The sequence below is a fragment of the Vigna radiata genome, chromosome 8 (assembly GCF_000741045.1).
Source record: "Vigna radiata var. radiata cultivar VC1973A chromosome 8, Vradiata_ver6, whole genome shotgun sequence".
In the NCBI taxonomy this organism is placed as follows: Eukaryota; Viridiplantae; Streptophyta; class Magnoliopsida; order Fabales; family Fabaceae; genus Vigna; species Vigna radiata.
In genome coordinates this window covers 40,553,687-40,581,505 of record NC_028358.1, presented here as the reverse complement: position 1 = coordinate 40,581,505, position 27,819 = coordinate 40,553,687, and the positions used below count along the sequence as shown (strand labels likewise).

At 33.6% G+C, this 27,819-nt stretch overlaps 1 protein-coding gene and 1 pseudogene across 11 annotated transcripts; both read right to left on the bottom strand.

The window, feature by feature from the left end:
- Nucleotides 1–364: 364 nt before the first annotated feature.
- Nucleotides 365–26,785, bottom strand: LOC106771922 (tripeptidyl-peptidase 2). Of its 11 annotated transcripts, none has more exons than XM_014657975.2 (38): nt 26,400–26,785; nt 26,235–26,288; nt 25,946–26,145; nt 25,232–25,441; nt 24,671–24,996; nt 24,098–24,176; nt 23,938–24,011; nt 23,372–23,481; nt 23,182–23,262; nt 22,536–22,622; nt 19,879–20,021; nt 18,457–18,607; nt 18,256–18,378; nt 17,998–18,081; nt 17,711–17,898; nt 17,418–17,592; nt 17,202–17,323; nt 17,026–17,105; nt 16,031–16,089; nt 15,385–15,539; nt 12,744–12,922; nt 12,501–12,613; nt 12,260–12,430; nt 11,011–11,139; nt 10,803–10,903; nt 10,604–10,721; nt 9,874–9,953; nt 9,338–9,410; nt 5,525–5,610; nt 5,387–5,438; nt 5,172–5,306; nt 4,925–4,996; nt 4,108–4,200; nt 3,906–4,001; nt 3,633–3,731; nt 3,191–3,283; nt 2,116–2,331; nt 365–874 (listed from the first exon to the last, which is right to left on the bottom strand). In XM_014657975.2, exons 3-38 carry the CDS (start codon nt 26,023–26,025, stop codon nt 716–718), a joined length of 4,392 nt encoding a protein of 1,463 aa, XP_014513461.1. In that variant the 5' UTR covers nt 26,026–26,145; nt 26,235–26,288; nt 26,400–26,785; the 3' UTR covers nt 365–715. The 11 variants fall into 11 exon arrangements, 9 of the variants coding, with proteins under 9 accessions (XP_014513461.1, XP_022641324.1, XP_022641325.1 ...); XM_022785603.1 differs by having other exon boundaries at nt 26,235–26,349; nt 26,456–26,785; XM_022785604.1 differs by having other exon boundaries at nt 12,744–12,826; nt 26,235–26,785.
- LOC111242234 lies at nt 5,837–7,547 on the bottom strand (annotated as a pseudogene).
- Nucleotides 26,786–27,819: the final 1,034 nt, after the last annotated feature.

The following is a 27,819-nucleotide window of genomic DNA, read 5'->3' as shown; positions in this document are numbered from 1 at the left end:
TTCCTACAAATCAATTATTCTATTCTCATTTCACACTTTATTTCCTCTTTCTAAGCTTTCACTACAAATCATCACAAATCACCTAAAACAAATATACACAATCCTGACGAATTATCTCAAATCAATCATCACAAATATCTACAAATACAAGTTTTAGATTTTCTTTTGTAGGCTCTTATAGAGAGGTATTCGATTCCCACAAGTTTTTAAGATATGATTTTTTTTTATTAATATCAACCTTTAATTTTGATGTTCGGTGCTTATGATCGAATTCTTAAGAATGAATCTTAAACATAATAATGTCTGGTATGCAGTTAGCAATTATTTTGAAAATTTGAAAACACTTTAATAGTTGCACAAAGTATACTGTAAGAGTTATTAGACGACTTCTACTTAAAGCTTATCTTGTTGTTGCAAAGAAGCCAACAGTACATAATACTTAGATACTTTAAGTACTACTTTCTTTACCTTGATCGTATCCTTTCTATTGTGTTTCAACCTGGAATCACGTTTCAGGTTTTGTTTGCTTAGTACTTGAATGGAATTACAAGATGTATAAAACAAAAATAGTCATATTTTGTTTTCTTTTATTTATACAAGTCTGGGAGGCTGTTGGAGTAATCTTATGTTGCATGAATGGTTGCCATGGCAATAAATAACTAAGTAAAAGGATATTTCCTTGCATTGCTGTTTAAAAACTTCAAACGGGAAGAGCCTAGAAAAGGGGCAAGCTTGGGGGGAAACGCACAAGCATCCATTCCCTCTCATATGAACGAAAATGAGTCCACCCAATTTCCTCAAGCAAAGAGAGCTTTAGTTCATAGAATTTCTTCGGGGCAGGCTCGCCATCATCTTCAATGATGTCATTCAGTACCTGTATAAGGTTCACATATATCATCACTATAATTTATTGTAAGAGTGACAAAACAAACTACTCTAACCCGTTTTGACATGCATGTCAATGGTATGTAGAACCGTTAAAACAGGTTATCCGGCCACCTCAATTGATCATTTAGTAAGCCAATTCAACCTAGTTCATTTATTAGCAAGTCAGAAAAATTCGAATACGACCTGATTCATCACGAGTTAGCTCACTGACTCACTTAATTACATTTTTTAATAAAAATATTATAAACTTTCTATAATTAAAATCTAAACAAACTTCGCTTTAAAATTTCACTCCCAATTTTCCCTCTCCAAATGAGGTGTTTAATTAATTTTGAAAATAAGAAACTTAAATAATTTTATCAAGCAAAAAATAATAATAGATATTTTTTGTAAAATTAAAATTAAATTTTAATACAATAAAATTAGGTAAGTGGGTTGGTGGGTCAACCCGACTCATTACAGGTTCAACCCGGATGAACCAGGTTAAAATCGGACTAGTATAAAAAATTCAATTTTTTCAAATTCAACCTAACCCAAATCCATGAGATTGTGACCCATTTTGACAGTTTTAATGATATGTTAAAAACAGGTTGGTCTAGACTAACCCATAATAAAAAATAGGTCAATAATGATAATCCTTACCCTATAAGATGGGGTAACCGATCGGACCAAGATGAATAACTTTTTTTATTAATTTTTTTTAATGTTAAATTTTGTTTTACTTTTAATATGTTTTTATATATACATATAAACGAATATTAAAAGCATATTTAATTATATAAAACATTTTCTAAATTTTTAATTGGTTAATATTTTTAATTAGACAAATTAAAATAATTATTACATGTTAAATTACTTCATTATAACTAATAATTAAAATTTAATTTGTAAAGATTAACAATTTAAATTACAATACTATTATATAAAAGTTAATCCTTTTAATTATTTTTTATTTTAATTTTTAATTTAAAAAAATGGATCGGACTGGCCTGACCTACATTTTGATATGTCAAATTGATTAGCTAGAAATGGATTGAAATCTTCAACCTGGCCATCCCTTTTAACACTGGCTGACGAGAAACCTAACTTGTTTTGTCACCCTAATGTATTGGACACTCCTAATCAATAAAGTACGCCAATTGTTTGTATAAGGAGTTTGAGACAACTTGTGTCAACAAGAGGACTAAATTTTTTGCTACATTAGAACTTAAAGGAAAAGGAAAATACCTTTAATGCTGTCCCAAGCCTTTGATTACGCCTCTCGTTTGTGACCAACAGGATTCCATATTTTCTGCACTTGACATCAACCAATTTCTTCAGTTCATTGAAGTTCTCTTTGAACAAGTCTGGATGAACCTCATCATCCTTTGATTGCTCATCAGTTTTCTCCACATCTTGTTTTGCACCTTCTGTGGCAACCAAAGCCAAGGACTTATCTCCCTCCTTTCACAATATACAAGTAAGTCAACTTTATTTGATAAACAATAATTAAGTGATACTATTGTCATAATGGAAATCTTTAACTTATTCTGACATTGTAACATCATACCAACCCAATAAGCTCTTCCAAACTTGAAAAGAGCAGCATTTACTATTTCACATAATATGACATCAAGGTTTGAACTTAAGAAGGAAAATATACGGCTACCTGACGATATGAATATCTACAGTCGAGTATGTATTGGGCTCAACTAAAGCTAACTAAGAGTACTTCGACCATACACCTAGCCAATATGGGCTCTTCAAACACACTCTTTATGCCCAGGATTACATATTAGGAGCATGGAGTCTGTATGTTCCAATGCCATGTTAGTGTTATGAATGGACTAGGCCTAAATGAATCTACAAAGCTACATCAATTGGGGTGGATGTTGGCTATATACCTAGCCAATGAAAGACTATAACAGATCTAAACAGCTACTAGGTTAAACAATTTTTCAAGATAAACTAACATGGAAAATGAAGCAGGCATAACATATTTGTCAATGGACATCCATGTGGATGATCTTTCTAATATCAAGTTCCTTATTTCTTTTCATCGAGTCCTCCAATAAAAAAATAATATGTGGGTGATCTTTCTAATATTAAAAAACATGCATTAAAATGTGCTTGAGATTTTAAAAAGAACATCCATGTGTCTTTACTACATTAGACCAGTGATGGTAAGGATATAAAGAAATTGATCTATGTTTTTTGGCCTTTTTCAATATCATCTACATGGTATTTCCCCGTTTTGCATATGTGAATACTGTAACTGTTGATAGTGTACGCTCATTGCTTTCAAGAACATAAAAGCTCTAACCTTCAAAGACGCAATCTCTGCCAGTGCAAGCCCCTTTTGGTAAAGTGCTTCTGCCAACTGATCACGGGCTAAGTCCATCTCTTTCTTGGTTTTCTACAGTGAGATTAAATATTATTGAGTGCCAACAAATCGAAAAGTTAAAGTACATCGTGATATTAATGTAGTGCCAAAATTCATTCTCTAGGGGAAGGAACTTCCGAAGTAATTTTAGCTGACAATGATTGTTCTAACATTTTATACATTATCAGGGTATAGATGTTCATTTTCAATTTCCTATCATTTTCAGACAAACAACAGCACAGCCAACTTCTATAATTATAAAAATCCAAGTGCCAAAATCACAACTAATCATGTAATATTGAAAAATGCTCTGAACAAACAACACTCACATGCTATGTCAGTGGCAGGGATAACTAAAAGGATAGGGAGCATAGATAAGCACCTCTACTTCCTCATCTCCTGGATCATGCTTTAGTGCAAAAAATTTTGCTAACTCTTCTTTATCAACACTGTCAATAACCTCATTTGCTGCATCAATTATCTGCAAAGTGTACTCAAAATTGTCAAAGAACTAACCTTTTCATATCATTCACGCATTACTAAATTGAATACTTTTATCAACACAAAATTTCATCAATATAAGCTTGTAAAGGAAAATCGGAGAGAGGGGGAAGGGGGGAAATAATAGTAAAACATTGACTCGAACAATATGTACCTCTTCATGANGAAGAACTTTGTCTTTGATATAACTTCTGGAAACTAAACCTTCTAAAATCTTTGCAAGCAACGGTGTGTGCTTTGGATATTCAGTCTGGAAGGAAACATAAATTTTGCAATGATTTAATTTCAACCTATATATATATATATATATATATATATATATATATAAAAAGAGAGAAGAAGAATTGTATACTGACTTTGAGTGAGGCAGACAACTCCTTCCATTCAAGACACTCTTCATTGCTTCCTTGTTTTAGACCACCAAACACTTTCATTTTTGCATCTCGTACCTGAAGGACAAGTCAAGCCCAACTTAAGAATACCATTGTTGAGTCTTATGAAGGGAAATTCAATAGGGAGATTTGACACCAATGAGTCAACCCACATAAGAGACTACAACACTACCTTCCACCCAAAATCTCAAGGTATGAGTTTGAGTTTTCTTCATCATATATTGCTCGGCTTTATCATTTTTACTCAATATGCAACTCAAACTTACCCTTGGATCTTACCAATTAAGGCAAAAGACATACGATCTGAAATCTTTCACATCTACTTTGTGATAAATCAGAACTGTTAGAGAATGTTTTCTGGATTTGGAAAGATAGAAAAATAAAAACAATTATGACCTTCCAGCACAAGATATTCTTACAATAACTTATTATATTTAGTTTACATATATTTTTAAACTGTTACTGATAAAAACAAAAGTTCGCATCTTCTACTTAATATATAGCTAAAGTCAAGGCTTGTCTATCACTCTTCAATTAAATTATAAATATATTTTTATAAAATTACTAGAATTTAATGAAGAAAAATACAAGGATCTAGGTGTTTCACAAGGCACTAACGTTTTATAACAATACAAATGCTTAGGCTCACCCATGTTTTTATTGAGCAAAAATAACTATAAAAGATCGCATTCTCAGTCAGGCCAAAAAAGCAAGACTCATATAAGTCAAATATCGGATGGGATAAAAAACAAGGAAGCTGTTCGGCCAAATATTTGCATACCTCTTGTTCTAAGCGTTCAGAAACTGTCTTTTTGGAAGATAAGGAAGAACTTTTTCCCTTGTCTTCGTCAACCTTTCAGCAGAAGGTAATAGGGAAATATGATTAGACATTAATGTATAGCATACGCTTATAACAGTTGATACATCAGTAAGCTTGGTGCTTGTCCAAATCAGAACGTATTGGTATGTACAATTACAGAGCACAAAGGAAGACCTTAAGGTGGGTAACTGCATAGGTAAGTGATAACCTTATTTGGGGGAATGATATAAGAAACCCGATGTGACACAGGATGCTTTTCTGGACTTTTACCATCCTGTAGACCAGCAACTGATAGTTTACCATATGATATTGATCCCACCAGCACAGATCCTTGTAGACAGTTCTGTCAAAATAATATTACAAAGGTTACTAAATTTTAACAATACTCCAACGGCGATACACAAAGCAAGGAGGACAGTATACCTTGGGAAGTTTGTCTTTTGGTGGAGGACCAAGATAAAATCCTTCTTTTATACTATCAATGATCAAACATCAGTACCACAGCAAAATTTAACATTTAAACCTTAAGAGCAAGGTAGGGACTATAAACCAGTTACATACCCTGGAACTAATGTTGAGGACTTAAAGGAACTATCTCCCATCACTGGACCATCAGGTTCAGAGAAAAAGCATAACCGAATGATCTCCTGGAAACAAACCATACATAAGTGGTGATTAAACAAATATAGAAGGAATCAAATAAGTGGCCAGAGCTTTGATAATGTATATAAATTTTGTATCTTCCACGAGCATTCCAAGAAAGGTAAGTTAATCATGAAATCACATCAAGACTTCCAAGAGAAAAATCAAATTTAGGAACAACTGACCAAATAAGAAGCTTCATTCTTATTCTCTGTATTTGACTGTGTTCCAGAGAGAGTTATCCGAGGATCCCTCAATAGAGCATTCGAGTAAAAGTCTATCTTTTCAGAATTCAAAGTGTAAGCCGTTATGCAGGATAATATGGATGAGTTTGTTAGTCTCTTATTATCAAGGTTCTGTTATTAATTTATAGAAAATAAGTTACTGTAATATGTGCTATGTTTGACATCTCATGCTGGGTGTTTACCATTTTTTTTACGTTTCTTAACAAATCGCCCCATGCATCCAAATAGAAGCTAAAATGTTATAAATAAACTAGCAAAAATGTCTATAAGATAGGAATAGGAAAATTGTATCAGGTATATTGTGTTTCCATTTTTTGTATTATTTAGTTGAATCAGAAAACGAAATAAAAATTGAGTAATTAACTAACCCAGCACAACTAGTTTCTGATATTATGACCCAGAAATTGCTGCCTCCATGGTTTCTACGGGGCTTAGCTCCCCTCCTTATCCAAGAACAATGTGAGTAAGTTCTTAGAAAATCGACTAAGCAGTACAAGTCCTTTTTGAGTAGCTGGAACTGGGGCGGCCTTAGAGTCTCTCGGATTCCAAAAAATTATCTGAGGCACGACATCACCAAACCTTTGCTCTCTTAACTTTCTAGCGATTTCTTGGTAATCAGTTTTCCCAAGGGTTTATTGAGACTTCACCAAACTCCATGTCACTGAATACAAAAAAGCTCTTTATCATCTGATCCAGCCTCAGATTCCCGTGCACAGCCACCTCCAACATGAGATTAAACACACTCTGAAAATCAGTGTTCATCCCTCAATTCATTTCCTTCACAAACTCAATCTTGGACTTTAGATCACCCCCTTCAATCAAATAAAATTGAGGGTCAGCAGAGAAAGTCACAACCTTCCCCTTCCAAGGTTCCTCACACAACTCAGACACCAACAACCCCACTGCCACACACACCTCTATGGACACCCCATCCATACTCCCTAACACATCGAACAGCCAAACAATTCTTCATCTTCCCTTTCTTCACCAAATCATCTACCACCCTCTTCCACTGCAACTCAGCCACATCCCCACCATCCTCGTCATTCAATGACCTTATGATCTCGTGGGGAAGCAAAGCACCAGCAACAATAGTGCTCTTCCCTAACTTCATTTCGCATTTTCCAAGTAAGCCTCAAACCTCTCCTTATCATGCTTCCAAAACCTTTCTTTGTAAAATTTCATAGCCACAGAGGCAACCCTATTGTAAGGAATCAAATCCCAACAGTTGGTCCCAATTAACGCCTCTGGCAACTCCAACATCTTCCTCAAAGGCACTAACACCTTCCTCAATCGGTTGTGAACCCTATAAGCATAATGCACCTCTTCAACCCCCTCATACTCTAAAATCCTTATGAGGAAAAACCCTATTTGCAATAGTTTCACACAACAAAATGTGACAATCGAAAGATGAACAAATAGAGGGACACCATTTTTCAGCAAGACTTTGGTCACCGGCCTAGATTTTAAGAACTTGGGTTCTTTCCTCAGACACTACAAAATAATCACAGAAACGACCGTAATGATTAATGAGCTTCTTCGCCAATGCCTCTTTTCTCTTCTCTGGCAACATGCACAATTTCTTTCTCCGAAGACTTGGTTTTGACCTTCACCGTGTTGACCCTTTTGTCCAAAGCCCTCCATTTTCCCTTTTTGCTTCTTATGCTTAGGTTTTTGGCTCTTGTTTGTACCCACATTTTCTGTTATGCCAGTCTTGTTTCTGAATTTCGTGGACTTCAAAACCTTCTAGAAGGTGGCAAAAGGATTTCAGGGAAGTCCTTTAAGCATCTGAAGTCAACTAAGGAAGGGAGGTTGTTGGAGATCCCTGTTAGGATAGTTGCCAGGGAGCACAACACCAAACAGAGAAAAAAAGAAATCACAGAGAGGGAAGGGTAAGAGAGAAGAATGAGATACAGAAAAGAGCTGCACAGATACAGAAAGTTGGAACCCGACAGTAGGAACCAAAATGCATAGAAGTATGAGAAGAATACAATGTTTTCCCTATTGTGTATTACAACACGCAATTCCTATTCCTATTTATAGGAATTGATACCTCAGGTAAAGACCTATCAATACATGAAAATATTGTATTGGCCAACGAATGAACAGACCTTGAATTTGTTATTGAACTGGAAGAATGGTTATTGCCAGAAGTGGTTTGTTGAACTATTTCTTGAATATTATTTTTTAACAATTCAGCCAATCTTCTTTGAAGATTTCCAGCCAAATCCTCCAGTCAACCTTCCAAACATGCAGCCAAGCGTTCTTCCATTTGTTTATAGGCCATTGTTGAACTGTTGAATCAGCCATCCAGGATCACCATGACTGATACCAATTTTTAGGATAGTTGCCAGGGAGCGCAACAGCAAACAAAGAAAAAGAGAAATCACAGAGAGGGAAGGGAAAGAGAGAAGAACCAGATACAAAGAAGACCAGCAGAGATACAGAAAGCTGGAACCCGACAGTGGGAACCAAAGTGCATAGAAGTATGAGAAGATAAATGTATTTACTATTGTGTATTACAACACTCAATTCTTATTTATAGGAATTGATACCTAAAGTAAAGACCTATACAAAACTAACCCACCGAAATGTTATAACAATCCCACAATGACTAGTGATATGATCAAATTATAATATATAAGTGCAAATCTCACTTTACAAGGCTAGTTTTGTTAAGTTGAGTTAAGCATAAATTCAATTTCTAAGAGCATTCAAAGCCTGTCCTAGTCAAGTTTGTCACCCTGTTATCAGGTTCTCCTGGGTCCTAAGCTTGAGATGGTTAGTTCTCAATGTGATGGAATGTATTTGAGATCCCAGATTGGACCAAATTATAGTATATAAATAGGTGGAAACCTAGTCTCTTAGAAGTTTGTTAAGTTAGACTTACATGCCATTTTCTTAAGATGGTATATAGCTTATAAAGGACCTACCCTACCAAGATTAGTTGAGTTCAGCCATATTCTTATTCTAAATGTGGGATCTCCAACAAAGAGGACAACGGGTGATGTGAATTTGGGGTTCCTGGGTATGAGTGTATGTGTTGTTGCGAAGAAAGAAGAATTGATGAAATGTTTAGGTTTTGTTGAGGTTGATTTATTCAAGGAAATAGCAAACTCATCTATAAAATTGAATGAACAATTTAGGTTTTCAGGAGGTTGATTTGTTCAAGGAAATAACAATCTTACTATGCAGGAAGATATTAAATATACTTTGAATTTTTATAAGAAATGAGTGATACTCGAATGTTATAGAGGGGGGTTCATGGATACCTCTCATCAGAATAGAATTTGTATAGCAATTCTTCTACTGCAAGTTTGTATTAGCTTATGGTGAGAAAATACTTTTTCTTGTTTTCGGTCAGCTTTTGGGGGTTGCTTTTGGAAAACCATTGGAAAAACTTACAATCATGTAAAGACAAATGAGACTGTTGTTAAAGCAAAAGATACAAGGGATGCACAAAGTCGTTCAAAATTTCATGTACTACCTTCTCTTCTAAATTCCGCTGGATGAATAACACCAGCTGCTTCATCTTTTCCAAAATCTGCACATTGTCATGCCTGAAACAATAAATTATATTGAGTATTCTTAAAATATGGACTTAGAATGTAAACTGACCTATAAAACCAATTTATAAGGTGAATCCAAACTTCAGAAGTTCTCTTTAAGTGTCTCTAGTGAATGTAAGACTAAATTACTATCCTTGAGACTGTAACTAAGACAACCCACAAAGAGACCACACAACAAAAGCAGGCTAGAGGTTTCCTCGATAAGGCGATTTTCCAACAAGTCTATGACCATTTTTGATGTCTCTCTCCTTATCAAATTTTTAAACCCTAAAGCTATTACACTTGTAATAAATAGGCCATCTTTTTTTTGTAAGCATTAACAACTAAACCTTCAGGTCCTTAAAAAACAACACAACTGGACTATTCAAAGTTTATTTATGCCAACTAAAGATCAAACACCATAAGAAACAAACATAATTGGTCATCCCATTACATGGTTAAGAAAGAGTTGTACCTTAAATACAGTTGTAAATTGTATTCTCCCTTGGGAAGTTTTGTAGAGCTCGGATAGGCATCTCCAATTGAATATACTTTCTATAATCAGAATTGATAAATATGAAGATAAATTACGCGGAGGTTTCTGTTCGAACATATTTAGCATGTTCTAAATATGACATAGGACATTCAACATGTGTCATTTGTATTTCCCTGTTAATAATGGCAAGGTCATTTCCCGGTAAATACTAGTTTAGAACTAGTATAATGTAATTTTGTACACAACTGATAAAAAAAATAACTAAGTTTTTTAGTCCATTTTCAAATTTGTATACAGCTCCTACTTTATCTTTAAAATGTTCTAGACTAAAATTAAAAGGTAAAAAGAATAAACATTAGTTCAAACCACTATTTTTCCTGGATTTGGATTAGTTTGATCCATCTTTAAACGAGTCAATTGTTTAAAATTAAATTGCAAGTTCTAAAGTGTTATTTGTGTATCATATGAGGATATTTTAAAGCAATTTTTGTTTCCATTTTTATTTCCAGTAATTATGATAACAAGATTATTCCCGGTAATCACTAGGTCCAGACTAGTATATCCTAAGAAAATAATATACAATCAATCTTCTTTTCAAATCTTGCTATCCACATGCCTCAGAAAAGTATCATATATGATAAATCATTCCCCCATCACTCAAACTTCAATCTTCAAAAGAAAAATGAAATTAAAATCAGAATGAATATACCTTGTTTGAATCGGAAATGATGTAAAATTGAGACTCAAATTTAGTATCATATATCCGATCATTTAGAAACGGTATTTGAGGTTTTATTTCAGCTCCATCTTCCAATTTGATCTTGTATCTGAAATCAGAATAATGAGAACAGGTCGGCTAAACATTGCAAAGATAAATTAAGCACACAAAGCAATTTATAACTACACACGTTAACTTCAATGCTAGTATCTGCTTTCCAGAGGAGAGTTTGTCACGATCGCTTGAAAGTGAGCTAATTGTAGCATCTATTGGTCGATAGGGCACCCTTATCTGCAATTTTTTAACATAAATTAGGAAAATAAGTTAAAGCTCATTACTGTCCCACATCAGAAGCACAATGGAATAGCACAAAAAGAAGTTTAATTTTACAAGATAACCTTATTCAGAATTCCTACTGGTGCAAGTTTCTCAGATGCCAATAGCGCTTCAGCATCAATTCTGATTGGTGCTTCACTCCCATCAAGTACAATTTCCTCTTGATTGACTTTTATACCATGAAACATAACCTGCAGATTTATATAACTAAACAACATTGTATCTTAATGAAAAATCAATGTAATTTCCCATTCAATTCTTTGACCAGAAGCTATTAGAAAAGTTACAGTCACAGAAGAAAACAAGGCACCTTTCTCTTCAAAGCATCCAACAATATGCAAGGCCTAGTTACAAAAGGTGCTGAACTTGAAGGATATGACTGTATACATACGTAAACACATATTTGCACATCTAAATTCTAACACACAATTTCTTTAAATGTGAATTACAAAGAAAGTTCATTAGTATGCTTTATAAGAACATGCCTGATTTTTCCACTAATTAATAAAATTCGACTTAAACTGCACAAGCCAAAGAAAATGGGGAAAATTTGAAAACCATAAACATCATTGGGTTCAAAATGATGGAAAATTATGCCCTGCTTGAAGATTAATTAATGTATTAGGTCATCGGTTCTTTTCATACCATCATATCAAAACTCCCTTTGGACAAAGGGAAACATTTATAATTAATTTAGACATTTATTGTCTGTCCTTGGCCGTGTTATTTTCTTCAATTATTAATCTAAGGGACATAACTAACAATCTTGGATTTCAATCGAGATTCAACTTCAGTTGACAATGCCAAACAAATCCCAGACATCTTGATGCCATCTGTTACCGTGAAAGATTTCTTCAGGGTTATTAATGTGGATTAAAAATAGTTGGTTACTATCTGATTGAAGAGGAACGCTTTGGAAGGTGGTTGTTTTGTTGGCATCTCTTCAAACTTTCAGTGTTCTGAGCATACAGGTACTTCAAGAATCTCCTTGTTATTATGCACAAAGGGATTGAAGAGCTCTCTTCTAATAATGTTTTTAGAAGCATTATTTTTAGCATCTTCTATTGTTTATGGTGGAAGTAAATTTCTTCTTATTATACAACAGAAAAAAAAAAAAAAAAACACTAAAATCTCCTCCACATTAGTGCCACACATAGCCAAAAGCTCTTGGTAGCCATTATCAAATTAATAAGATGGCGTAACAAAGGAGTTAGATAAATTCTCAAGACCACCAACCGAATGAATGGGAAACAATCATAACTTAGTTTGACCAATTCGAAAAAAATGAGATATAGACATGAATCCTGTTACCTCAAGATCCACCTTGGTGGTCGCATGACTGCCAATGCCACTTGACCAAAACTGAGCTATGACTAGTTCCAATGTCTGACCACCTACTACCCTAAAGGTAAAGCTTTTGGCAGCAGGAGAGGAAAAAGTTATCACATTCCTCCGTGCAAAAGGTCTTTGCAATGGACATATCTACACATAGAGAGCATGTCAAAAGAAGTTCCATATTTAATCTACAATAGTTTCAAACTGCAGCTTGTACCTGAACTGTGTGCACAAAAAATCTTCGAACTGTATCAAAACTTGATGCATTCATAGTTGCTTCAATCCAAGATGCACCATTTGGCACTTCTATATACTTCCTCTCGACATGGCCTAGTAAAGCAGAAAATTAAGAAGAATTGGTTTTAGGACTAAAGAATGTAAACTAGACAAAAATTGCAAAAGCACTGTGAAAAATTATTTAAATGCACTGAGATTTCTGGAAACATTTTTAAAAGGGCACCTGGCAGGAATAACATATTTGAAAATGGAACTAGAGGATATCTGTCAGTTACAGCCATGGGCTTGGTTACAGTAATTGGAATTCTGAAAATAGGACCACGCCATGGTGCTTTGTAGTCAATACCATAAAGCTCATAGTAATGCAGACCATCATTTAAATTGGTAGGATCCACAATTATGCTGAAACAAGAATATAATTCATCTGTCACTAAGAAAACAAAACCAAAAAAATTAGCAACTTTGCTATATAGTACATGTCTTGGCTTATGTTCATGTTTCTGTTACAGGTTGTTGTTCATACACTTCATTGTAATTTAGAATGTTCCTAGGTTTTGCTAGAATACCTGTTAGTAGCGCTGCAGCTGTAAGATAATTAGAAGCTAGCTGAAAAAGCTTATCCTTAACAAATAAGAATCAGAAACCTCCAAATCCCATAACACATTATCAGTTTTCTTTCTCTTGAAATAAATGAAGAAATGAAAGAAGACTATTTTATGGGAAAAGTATATTTTAGCAGAAAAGCTTAAGAATGATGCATATAAAAGATTAGGGATTATAGTATAACAATTTCAAGGAAAATAAGTTGGGATTATGTATATTAACCGTAGAGGACTTTTTTCTCACATAACTACCCAGTTTTGTTACTGTAAACGGGAAGTTCATGTTACCTAGAACCTGTTTGGACGAGCTTCCTTAAAAGCACCATTAGGAGAGAAAAATATATGAAGAAAAAAATGAAACTGACTTGTCTATAAATTAAAATTAGCTCATGTACAAAGTAAAAAAAAACAGAAAAAAAGAAAAAACATTGGAGAAACTACGTGAGAGAATTTTAACAAATTTGTTGATGTTAAGTTAATTTAAACTTACGGAAATTTTTTTTTTTTCATATTTTTCTCCTTTGAAAGCCCTTTTGAAAAAGCTCAACTAAACATACCCCTGATAGTCATTTAAAACAAAAGTTACAATAGCTTATAATAAACAAAACACAAATATTTCAAACAAAGAGATATGTTCATGAACAATGCTTTTATGGAAAATAAAATGCCAATGCCATATACTTAACATCTTTAACCCTAAACATTAAGAATATTAACCCTATGTACAACTTTGTTTATTAAAAAATGTGGTAGCAGAGGAAGAATTCACTTTTAAATTACTTAAAACGTATGCATTAGAATGTAAAAAACAAATTTCGACCATCCAAACCCTGTAAAAATTATATGGTTATTGCATCTATAAACAATTAAACATTACCATCACGTTGTATCAATATCAATCCCCTATGCACACTAATAATCGTTTAGATTATAATAGAAAAGATTTGCGGGTGTGTTTGGTTGGATGGATAGAAAATAAGGAAAGTGGAGAAATTTCTTTCTAAATTTCTGTTAGTGCAAAAACGAGTGAAATGGAATAAATTACTTGTGAGAAATATGTTTTTATGTCAGCTAAAAATATTAAATTAAACAGCATATCCCATTACTTTTGCTAACATAAAACTATTTATTATTTTAAAAATTGTTATAAGAAAATATTTAATTTTTGCTGATCATTTCCTCTTCTTTTCAGGTCAACATTTGGGTTGAGTTTCTTCACGTGGATCCCATAAAAAAATCCCTCCTTATTTCTCCTCTCAAACAAACAATGGAAATTTGGAATTTTATCCTATCCCCTCCTTTTGGTTTACTTCCTCTCAATTTCCATAGAGAAGAGTGTATATTACACATACACAATATGTATATGTAACTGATTCCGAATTATCCAACTATATTCCCAAATTTTCTACTTTTTTATCATAACTTAGGTTAATTTGACTCTAGAGATCTAAGGTGATTCCTACAAACAATATGACTAAGTTATAAATACATGACTAAAATTTCGTTTACAGTTGTTAGTTAATTTGACTCTAGAGATCTAAGGTCATTGAGCTTTGCCATCAGGGAAGATACAAATACGGGGATTTCTTTTTGTACCACCATAAAGTCCTTCCGCACCTCTATAAATACAAAAATCCCCACTTTCTTTTTAAAAAATGACTTATAGATTGTACAATCCAGAAGTCAATTTTTTGCATAAGAAAAAACTTCCGGATAGTGTAATCTTAAGTTATTTTTTATTTTTGTATTGTGCAATTCAAAATTTTAGATTGCACAATTTAGAATTCATTTTCTGAATGAAAAACAGTTTCCAGGTTGCACAATTCATAAGTAACTTTTTACTTTCAGATTGTGTAATCTAGAAGATTTTTTTTACTTTCGAATGCAATCCAAAAGTCACCTTTCGCACGAAGATTTAAATTGCACAATCCAAAAGTCATTTTTTCAACAAAAAAAACTTCCATTACACAATCCGGAAACTTTTCTGAAAAGAGGTCGGTGGCAAGGGGGGACTGCAGTACAGGGGCAGTTTGGTCTTTTAATCACCCAGATGGTGGGATGCACATGAAAAGTATGGAGGTGCCGAAAGAAATGGCCTAATAATGGATGTGTCGTAAAAATTCAATTGTTTATTCATTCTCAGATATCTATCAGTCATACATTAACGTATTTCTATCCATAAATCAGAAATTTTCGATAAATATAACATTAAAAAACTAAAACTCAGAATGAAAAGGATATGATAAAAGATAGCTGACTAACTTGAAGGTACGGCCATTATGAGTGAGCAGTAGATACTCGGGGGCTTTCACAACCGTCTGATCTGATGAGTGCAATTCAATGAACTCCTCAAACATAGCCAATTCCTCAAGCTTCTTGGCATCTTCATGAAATTTTGGATCAACTTGCACCGTCCACTGTCATAAGTGCAACACATTATATAAAAAACTACTCCTTCAGAGCACAAAAGAACTATTATATAAATCACTTTTCCGTTAATTAATAACAAATGCAACAACAGAAAAAGTCTTACCCCACTAGATGAGGAGACTCAGATACACATAGATTTGATAAAACATGAAATATGTAAGCAGAAATCTCAAAGCACAATTACCAGCATAAGAAAAAAATTCAAGACTCATCACTTTTGTAACACTCCTCCAACAATTTCTTAACAAAATATCAGCAAACACTACTTTTTTCTTTTATTGTACTCTATATAAAGGAAGGTAAATAGTGTTTGTCAAATTAACAAATTCTTATAGTTCTTCACCAGCATAAAAATTATGTACATCCAACTATCAGTCATTGATTATTTGTTTTATCACAATCCTATCTTTATTCCATTTTACAAGACTTGAAACATGCTACAATTATCAATGCACACTAAATGTAAGAATGATGTTACCTCCATAGGTTGTCGGCAATCATTGGCCTCCCTCAAGTAGATGCCCCGTGACCAAGCATCTGCCATCAGCAATCATATAAAGCGATATAATTTGGACATTTAAAGTTTATGCTCTTACGAGTAAATCATCTTCACTTTATTTTTCTCACTCCAACAGTAACTAAGCACTACTAACACTGTAACTCGTCCGTTTTATTGGATTACTAAAGCATGATTAATACAGCACTTGCAAAAAGGTGAATGACATCCTGTTTTATTTACAGGTCACTGCTAGAAATATGTAGCCAAGCAACATTTATTGAGGGTGCTTGGTTACACCAGTTTCTTTTTGGCCTATTATTCTATTACTCTGAATTATAAGTTAGATTGACATGAGTTCTGCCCCTGAATTATAATATGAATTTTAATTTGTTAGCAATATAGAAGCAAACTAGACCTTACTGTGATCAATAAAGAACTGCAGGTAATATATAGATTAAGAAAAAGTTTTGATCATGCATTAAATAAGTAGGGGATTAAAGAAACTAATCAACCAAACAGTCAAGTGGATAAAGTACACATGCCCAGAAGCTGAAGTAGGCATATGAGCCATCATATAATCAAGACCTTTACATCTATATTGTTTTATGAAATATCCATAAATTAAAACAATAGTTTGGTCTTTTTAATGTGACACCAATCACACCTGTATATGGACAGCAACGTCCCCACTTCACCCAAACAAATTTAAACTTTATGGGTGTGATGACGATAGTAAGAGGTGTAGGAAGATGATCTCCTACTATATTAACAGCCCTTTTAGCACAGTAAGAGACTTTCCAATGTTTTTCCCCTTGTGCCCCATTGAAACGAAAAAAGTTTCAGAACTTACAAATACTGAACATGCTTCATATTTTACACATGTTACAACAATAACAAATATCAGATTGTCAGCAACCATCATAGTTGTACATGACTAAATGCATAATGGAAAGTCCACAACAATGTAAACTCACTTGTTTTTCCAGATTTTTTGACCATTATTTGATACCGAACATTTGGAATATTTTGAGACTGCTTTATATATTCATAACACCTGTCATCGATTATTTGATGTAAGTCAAAAACAAATCTTAATAAATACTATTTACTAAAACTTCCATGAAAGCAAAGACTTGTAAAAATATCATACTTGTCAACTTGCATAAGCCCTTGCCCAGTGGACAACTTATCCTCAGGTGAACCACCTATGGGAAGAGATGTATTTTCAAGGGCCTTCCTCACACTATATGGACTCACAGGAACCCCCTCAGCCTGCATGCGGAAATTCACATCACAGATTACCGATAAAACTGCATAATAAAACCAACTGAAACATACACTCTAAATAAGAATCATGTCCAAGAACCTTCATTGCACTTATGAGCAATGCAATTCCACCACAGGCTGATGGTGATGCCATTGATGTCCCATTCATGAGCATACGCCGTTGAAGGGTCCATGTAGGAACAGGAGCAACTGCACAACCAGGAGCACTTACAGAGACGCCAAGATCTCCATCAGTTGTTGGTCCACGGCTAGACCTGTAAATATTTCCATAAATCATGAAATGAAAAATGATGCAAATCCAGAAGAACCAAGTAAAAGTTAAAAGGATATAAGAAGAAATCCAATTTTAAATTCACATAGAATAAAATATACCATGTGTATTCAAGCCCATCGGAAGGAGGTGCAACAACAGAATGAGCACCAGCTGCCATTGCAGGAGAAACATAAGCTCCAACACCTATAATATTTGAAGATGTACCACCAGGTGCTCCAACAGTGCTCAATGCTGGCCCACTATTACCAGCACTGCTCACAAATATCAATCGATGCTTGTTTACTGCCTAGATATAAATGATACACAATACCCATAGCTTAGATAACAGTAAATAACAAAGGAAAGATATCACTCGCCCAGTTAAAAAGGAAGTCTTAGAAGATACTTCATTCACAAGGTCAACGAACCGTCCATAGTCTGGCAGTGAAGTAGGCTCACCATAACTCATATTGATAAGGTCACATTTATGCTACAACATAAATGAGACAAGGCACATCACTACAACGTAATAATCCATGTCAAGCATTGAAAAATTATAAAACAAAATTAGTTTTATCAAACACAAATACCAAAGACAGATATACATCCATTATTGAAATCTGAATGATAGTTATGCAATGAAGAAAAAAAATATTTGAACCACCTCAACAGCAGCTATCAGAGCCCTAGTCAGACCAGTTCCAGTTTCCATTGAACCTAAGCGAGAGTCCCCAATTTTACAAGATATTAATTGTGCTCCAGGTGCAACTCCATTCAATAAAGGTTCCTGCCAACAGTACTTTATATTATAATGTATAATACTTTCCATAGGAATTGCAATATATGGATAAAACTATATTTGTACCTCTGGGTGGAATGCAGCAGCTATACCAGCAACATGGGTGCCATGAGGGGAGCTATCTGTTACCATGCTTAAGACATTTCCATCATTATAGACATTCACAACATATGTACAAGCATCTAATTTGCTGAAGATACCATACTTCTTCTCAGTCCTGAAAAGTAGGCAGTAACAGTTATTATTCAAATCATTTTAACTTTTAATACCTACCACGATGATTAGAACTAAAATGCTGATTTCTCGTATAGCTAAACCGCATTCCTTTGTACAGTGACAATTGACTACTTACTTCAGAAACATCTATCAAGTATCAACTACTACGCTACATTAAAGATGGGAGAAACCACTGCATTTTTCCTTTTTAACTGTCATGTTACTTATTTCTGGAAAATAATAATTTCCTTTCTTCAAATTGTCCCAGAATTATTTGTGATGTAGAGATGAAAGTGTGAGGTGCTTTGAAACAGCACCTATTGAAGAGGCAATTGATGGAAATAAGAAAGTCGGGATTGAATAGGTTTAGTAATGTGAGAAGACCAATAGCTCTGCTCCAGTGAGAAAACTCAAATATTAATAAAATTGAGAGTATATGTGAGACTAGAGGAAGATCTCATAAAACATTAGAAGAAAGTATCAATAAACCATTCTAGAAAGAGTTACCAAAAAAACAATAAAACTAAGTTAAAAATTATTTTTGATACAAACCAATAGCACATTGTTCAAGTAGTTGTATAGTACATCATGGCGTGGTTGTTATTCTTGTTAAATTTTTGTTCACAGATACATAAATTTACAAGACATCTTAGAATCCATTTTTAAAAAAATAAACAGAGCTGATGTGCCAGAATGTCATAAAAAACAGTTCAAAATATTATGTACTGTTCACATTAAAAAAAAAGTTCAATTGTCTTAGAAGCAAGATATGATTTGAAAATAACATAAGAATTCCATGTAAAGCATGCAAGTCGTGCTCAACATTTATTGAGCTTCAGAAGATTCTTTTAGTCCTTTAAAAACTATAAATAAATGGATGACTGGACAATCATCTTACATTTTCCTTTTAAAACATGTACATCATTATGCAGCAAATATACCCTTTAAATCCTGCAAATTTGTTTTGAAGCCAAAGCAATAAGATAAGAAAACAAAATTCATAAATAATTCAAAGGACAACACACTTTATTTTCAATGCAAAGAAAACGAATAGAAAGGGGGCAGGGGAGCAAAGAGTCACATCATGAGTTCATGACAAACAGAACGAGATTTAATTAACTCGCAATGTGTAATTATATAGGGCATGGGGTCTTAAGCAATAAATTCATTCAGCCAAAAAAGAGTATCTACCAATTTCCAAATACTTTTGTGCACGAAAACAATCAACTGAGATTAAAACTTCAGGTAAATAACATAAGCAACCAAATGTACCTATAATTAGTTAAGGGTACAAAATTAGCAAGTTTCCCACAGTCTGGATCGTCCTCAAGGCTCTTTGTGTCAATTGCAACTCTCCAAACCTCTCCATCATACCAGACAACAGCATCTATGGCAGGCCCTTTATCATCATAACTCTAAAACATATAACAGCATTGCCATTTTGGTAAGAAAACCAAACTGACTAAAGCATGAATGAGATCAGAAGGTAAGTAAAAGGCAAAAAACACAAGCATAGAAGAATTTTTTACGAAAGATAGAGATGAAGCAGAAATTTGTGAAGAACGCAGCTCTTCAACATTGTCTCACATAGGAACAAATGCTTTATAAAAATATTATCATTGCTACTAGTTAGTTATGAGCATCACTAACAGCAGTAGAGCTACTACTGAAAAGTCATCTTAATTATGGTCTCGTTGATCCACCATGGTTGCAGGCTCGAGAGAGTGGAAGAGTAGTCTCACATTGACTAAAATATGATCAATGTAATCTTGATAAGGCTTGAGAAATCCTCACCTTACAAGCCATTTTGAGGAGTAAAGCCAAGTCCAAAGTCCAAATGTAAGATGCCATGTGTCAGGCCCATAGCTCTAAACAAAAAGGGAGTGTGCTGGAAAACCACCTTAATTGCAATCACCGCCAACCATCTTTAATGCAGCACCTTTGAGGGCTACCTTAATTGCAACTCGAGGGAGCGCTTTTAGTCTCACACACTACTAGAAGTATGAACAATGTAGTCCAGTTCTTATATGGCTTGGACAGTCCTTTCTTTACAAACCATGTGTTGAGCAACCTTCACCCCTATGAACCATCATAAATTTATGGTTCTTACAAAGGATACAGTGGTTCATGGTTCCCCGAGGATGTAAAGTTGAAAGAGCCTTTTAAGTATAGCACATGCAGCTCATGTGAATATTGGTTTTAGCATATGTTAATATCTGTATAATTTGATTAAGAATAGCATTTACTAGGGGTATCTTTGCACGTCTACTGCAGTCAATACAAATATCTGGGTGAGGTCAACATTTGGCATACAATAACAAAACCTAAATGAACCATAGTCCTTACTGAGTAACCACAGAACAATCTTATCCCCTGGCATAATCACTAATGTCTTATACAAAATCACCAATTCACACAACAAATATCACAGGCAAGACCATTAGTACTATCACAACCATCATGGCAATTTCCATCCTCGGTTTATTGGAAGCAGTATTGACAAGTGAGTGAATGAAAAAGAGCAATACATGAAGTAAAAATATGTTTGCTCATAAAAATAGTTCTTTAATTTCTATTTCTTGGACTTCTAAATTGTAGGATTTATTTCCTTTAATTTCTCAATAATTTTAGGTACAAGTAGTAATTGTAATTTAGGTAATAATTGGGATTTATTGGAAATTCAATCAACCCCAAATGAAGAGCTTCAAGTTTGACCAAGTAGGAAAAGCATGACAAGTGTGACATAAACATGGAAAGCATGAGGTAAATCTTGGTCATTGATCTAGAACTAGGAAATTTAATTTTCGATTTTTGAATTTACCTCCTTTTTGTTTTTTGCAACATGGTTCAACCAAAGAAAACTTGAATGACTATATATAGTCATTTCTTCTCATTATAAATCACTTTTGACATATATGAAAATTTTAGACAGTTTAAAGCACTTGTGAAAGTGATCTTCTTCTTTGAATCTTATCCTTGATTTCCTAGGAGAAGTGGTGATTCTTTCTCAAATACTTATGTTGGAGATGAAGGTGCGGCATATTTGCAAGTGGAGAGACCAGATTTCCACAATCTAAGTCTTCTCCACCTTTATATTTTTTATTTTGACCTCATATTCATGTTCTAGCTCCAGTTCTTATTCCTATCACACCATCTCTTCTAATACATTCAGTCATGTGTTCTTATTACCATTTCTAGTTGTTTCTAGTTCCTTTATGTGTTCGTATAGATTTATGTTGTTTTGGAATTGAGTTATTCCAGTTTACTCTATGAAGCAAAGAGTACTCCACTATAAAACCCCCCTTTTTTGTTAAAGCAGTATTTAACAATAAAAACCCCAGATATTTGCATCCCAACTACGTGACTAGCACTGCAAAACCCTACAGTGTGACAACCCATACTCCAAAATCATTGTGACAAAAGTATCAAAAGTAGAAATAGCAGGAGCAGATGATATTTCTCTTAAACAACCCTAAAATCATGAAATCGAAGAAAAAGGAAAGAAAACATTAATTCTGTTAAATTTGGAGTCCATGTTAATAATGTATTACTTTATAATTTACTTGGTTATAATCACACTATAAAAAGATATCACTGTTCAGAGCATAATACAGAATCTCATATAAACTTCTTCACAACTCCTCAATTCCTTTCCATAACCATTATAGATGCCCCCATGAAGAAGATATAGATCAATGCCCAAAGTGGAGGAAACAAAACAACTGCATACAATCAAAAGTTCAGGGTACAATAATACATCATTCACCACGAAAATGACACCATATTTCACACATCAAAAGTATATTCAGCAATACATAAATTCAGAATGTCATATAATTAAATGGATATTGGAATACAATACTGGTTTCAAGGAGTGGAAAAGGCAGCAATATACAGAATAACAGAAGTTAATAACAAGTTCAGCCCACCTCAGACTGCTTCCTCAGAAGATCAAGTTTATTCTGAATGTCTTCACGAACCCTTTTAAGATTAGCTTCCTCCACCTTCACGTGTTCCTAGAAAAAAAGATACATCAGATTTTGAGTTACGTGGAATAGAAATATATAATGGAATGCAAACAGGAATATTATAACAAGAGAAGGCTTTTATCTGTTCGCAAAGTTATTAGAAATATAAACTGATAATCATAGAAATAATCACACTTCCCAAAATGCTAATATAAATGCAATAATTTCTTTCCACCTTTTATTCACTTTTCCTTTTAAGGCTATGAAGCAATTTCTCTATCAATCATAGAGAGAAGAAACTAGAAAAAATGTAACAAACTGAAACATAATAGAAAATGTACATCTGTCACTAAAAGGAAGGAGAGTACCCTTTGTCTTTCCAGAAACCTTATTCATGTTATATGCATGCATAAAAAAGAGAAACAAGAAAAAATTACAAGAAAAAAAGAAATGCACATTAAAAAATTAACTCAGCTCTTGCAGCAGCTTGCTTCTGAAATATTTAAGGCCTAGTGCCTACTGAAAATGTTCAACTGTTATGAGTAGATCATATGTAGAACTAAAATAATGGCATATATAACACGAATGAAGCAAATTTTACAAAAACCTGATCAAAATCGGTAAGCTGCTTTACAGCCTTTGCAATTTCCTCCTGGTTTCTCTCATCCCATTTTTTCTTTCTTTCTTTCTGCCAATTATTTAAATTAGGAGAAGAAATGGGAAAATCAAATCTATTAGCCATAGGCATTAAGTACAAATTGCAACTATAATAATATTCTGAAAATGTCCAATGCTACCTTCAAACGAGAAGTCAAATTTTCAGTAAAAAGCTCATAAACCAATTTATAACCCACATGCCAGTCACCAGAGGGATTTTTCCAGGCAGTATTGATGACCAAAGATGCCCCTGTAAAGATTTTGCATGAAGGTTTAAACACAGACAAGAACTTAATGTGGTTCATATTCGTTGACTAGGGAGAAGGAAGAAAGAAACAGAAAAGAATGATTAAATATTATATATACTTTCTTAGTAACGGAGCACAAAACAAAGCTAAAAAATAAAACAGAATAGTTGAAGTAGGATTAAACTCATAACTTCGCCACTTTATTTAAGTATTAGAAATCAAGTAGTCGCTCACTGTGCACATGTATTTATGGTTTCACTTCAATCAACTACAACTTTATATTAGTCATTAAAAATGAGAACTGTGAAAAACCCACGATTGTCACTTCAAATTCAATAGAATTTAAAATTGATAAGCAACTATCACAAGCGATACATGTAAAAATGAAGGCACTAGACAGTTGAAATAGAACAATATATTGAAGAATTTTCCCATATTTTTCCTTCGCTAGCACTAACCAGAAGCCCCCAAAATACAACCATCCGCATCAGCCTTTACCACCTTTGAGGTATCAACGTCTCCGCTCCCAGTGCTGGAGGGGGAAATAAGTATATCATTGCTTATTGGTAAAGTAATACAAAGAAGATAAAACTTCAATATCTATTAGATAATTCCTACCAATCAAGAATATCGACAATTTTTGGTTTCCCATCTGAGGTCACCTGTAATCCAGCTGCAGCCGGGTCTACACCAGAATCTGTAAACAAGCAGTTCTTATGATTAAACTAGTTTATCATATAAACAAGTACACCATTTGATCATCAAAATACAAACATAATAGATATTAGTCGATCAAATTTTTTTAAAGAAATAAATTAGATCAGCACTATGCCAGTGACAGTACTACGTGGTGAAAGTTGCATCTATGAAAATTTATAATCATGCAAGGTCAGTTCTATTGAAGATCCTAAAGAACTGCAATACTTCCCCTCCGGACCCGATATACCACACCAAATTTTATTAATAATGTAGTCATCAAACATACTCATTGTGACTCCTCTCAATTCAGCCTGAAAGTAATGCCTAAAACTCATATTTCTGTCTCCCAACAAAACTGTCCCCTCAAATTCAAAAACGTTCTTCAACCAAATACAGACACCCAGTACTCAAATTAGAACACCAACATCAACTCATGTCCAATACCCACAACATGAACAAAAAAGGAGCACCTTTTGAAAAATGGGTACCCACCGAAGATAGCAATGAGAGCGCCGCGCCCGTCGTAATGTGGGTGAGCATGAAGGAAACGATCAGCCCCAATCTCCGTCTTGGGCATGAGAGAAGCCAGGAAGGTTGACTCGTTCAGCTTGGAGTTGCGGAAAGTGGCACCGTTGTGGTTGTTGTTATCATCGCTGCCACTACGAGAAGTACAATGCATTGTCAATGCATTGGGGACAACCCAATTGCTTCTTCTGAAGGAGGAACTGCGATTGCGTTTCCTTGTCGTTCTGCTTACCTTTGTCTTTGTTGTGGGGTGATGAATGGTGGTGAGAGTGTGAGAGGGCAACGAGGGGAGTCTGAGTAAGAGTGTGTGTTGGTTATGCATAACGTGATAGTGGAGAAAGGGTGGCAGTGAATGAATTGAATGGTGATGACGCTGGGGCTGTGGTATTTACGGACTCATCTTAGATAGGATTGGTAGATGTGATTTGATTGGTACCATTTTATGTTTTTTGGAAAATTACACGGCTTTGTCTCTTGATTAATGTTTATAACTACTGTTTTACAATTCACAAATGGAATAAGAAATACCTTAACTCCCTTCGCTGAGTACTATGTTTTAGCCAGGCACATTTTATATCCATACTAAGTGTGCAACTGGATGCAAAAATCCTCAATGAAACCGCAGCAGCAGCTATACAGGGCACTGCCTGACTCTTCTGTTTGACAAATCCACCAGTGAAAAAAGCATAACATTTCAAACCTTTGTCACAGTAACAATCAACTCCTTGCATAACTTGGCTACATGGTATAATTAGGACAAGATTTCAATAACTTTTCTATTATTTTCACTTAAATTTATAATTTCACAACATTTACATTGGATATCATCATAATTATTGTAGCAAAATTTCAATTTTAATTACAGAATAATATTAAATTCTTTTGAAAATGATATTCAAGTTTTAAGTATTCATATATGATATCAAAATATGATAAACACTGTCCTAAGTTTTAACACTCATCATATTTCACTTTATCTTTCTACCTATACTTCTGTTTCTTTATCAAGTGTTATCGAACATGATATTATCATTCCATAATTTTCATTGAATTGTTACTACTGTTGTTAATGGTAAGACTCCTGTTATCTAGTTACTTCTTTAGTGCTTTACTTGTATTAAATTATGTTTACATTTACTTATAGTTCCAACAAAAGTCAGATTGGTTGAATCAAATGGATCATTAGTAGGCTTTTCACCACATTTTTCAAGGAGACTAGTTAGAGTTAGGGTGTAGAAATACCTTTGCTGATTTCTTTTCATCCAGTTCTTGCTCAGAGTTATTCCAACAACATTATTATAGTCTTCTTGTATGACAAACATGTCATTGATTTATTTATCTTTCTCCTCTGTTTCTCTCTATCTGTCTTTCTTACTGTAAAAATTTGTGTCATCTTTTGCTGGGTATGAATAACTTTCCAATTAAAGACAGTCCATGCTTGGCTGAAAGAAAATATGCAAATAGATCTCTTACTTCTTAAACTTCAGATTGTAATCTATACCAGAAAAGTCTTATAAAGAATGCAACTTACAAATACAAAAACATAACTCGCAATCAGCATCAATATCTGTAATTCATCATCTTTCTGAGAAGGTCAAGAACACAGCGTCACAAGCACTGTGTAGAAAACTTTAACCTTTCCAAAACTGCCAAAACACACATTATCTCATCAAACACAACAAAAAATAGAATCAACCTGAAACACCCTATCCCAATCAAGAACGCCACTGTGCATTAACCACTTTGACAAACCCTGACTGAATCTTGATTTTCTTTCTTCACTCCCCTGCTCCTGCTTGAATCTTTCTACAATTTTTCTTGTGTTTAGAACTTATAGGGTACCAGAAAGAATAAAAATTTAACTTGCAAATTGAGGTAAGCATGATGAGAGAAGAAGCCTACAGCCAATCAAAGAATCAACTTGTCTTTGAAAACATCCGCAAAAGACTAAAACTTTCTAAAATTCTAATATCAAGAAGTAGTGTTATTACAAAGTTAACTGAATGAAACCATTGCCCATTCTTTTTGACACGAAAATCAGTGTTTCGCAGAAGAATATGTCGACAGAAATAATCACTTGTGAGAATGGAGAAAAAACTTCGGGCGGAGTGTTATATTTATATCCATTCCTAGGGCGGTTACTAATTCTCTTAGCGTTAATTTTACACAATCATTTTCTTCGTGTAACAGAATTAAGAGTATATTTATCTAAATAATTTAAAGTACATTAATTATAGTAACTAAATAATTTTAATTATAAAGGCTATTTATTACTAAATTTTAAATTAAACAAATTATGAAACATATAATTGAATTTTTTAAATTTTTTATTTCTATGATTCATCTTGCTTATTATTATTTTATTCAAAATATAATTAACATGTATTTTAAAAATTATAAATAATTAATAAAAAGAATAACTTTTTAAAAAATTATAAAAAATAAAGTGATTTTGAAAAAGGGGAAATGAGCTTTTCAACTCCAAACCAGATTGTGTTTTAATATTTTTTTTCACATCAGTCTCTTCTAAAACTACATAGTATCTAGGTGAACATTACTCGGTTGCTTTAAGGTGGATTTGTTAGTGTCTTTATTCGAGCATTTAAAATGTGATTTCTCGCATTCATTAAATACTAATTATAGCTTTCACAATTTTTCCAATAAAATAATGTTTTTCAAACATGTGTATTAATACACAATAAAGCATTCATGTTCTTGATGCTTCTAAAATTAAACAAATATAACATTCCAACGGAAGGATTCTTGAACTCATAATGGAAATTCACGACATAAAACTTCACTTGAAATTTAGATAATATTTAAGAGTGCAAAGAAATTTTTTAAATTATACTCAAATATTTTATTATTAAAAAATTAAGTTATAGAGTTATATTAAAATAAGTTTCATTTTATTAAAAATCTTTATTTCTCTAAAAAAATTCTTTAAAATTTATTTATTTTTGTATAAGATTATGATATTATTCTTTATCTCTTTCAACGTCTTAACATATTTTAATACTTCTAAAATATCTAACCAATGAGTTTTACAAATAAAATACATATTTCTATTTTTTTTTCAACACCTCTTCAAAGTTATGATGCACGAATACAATATA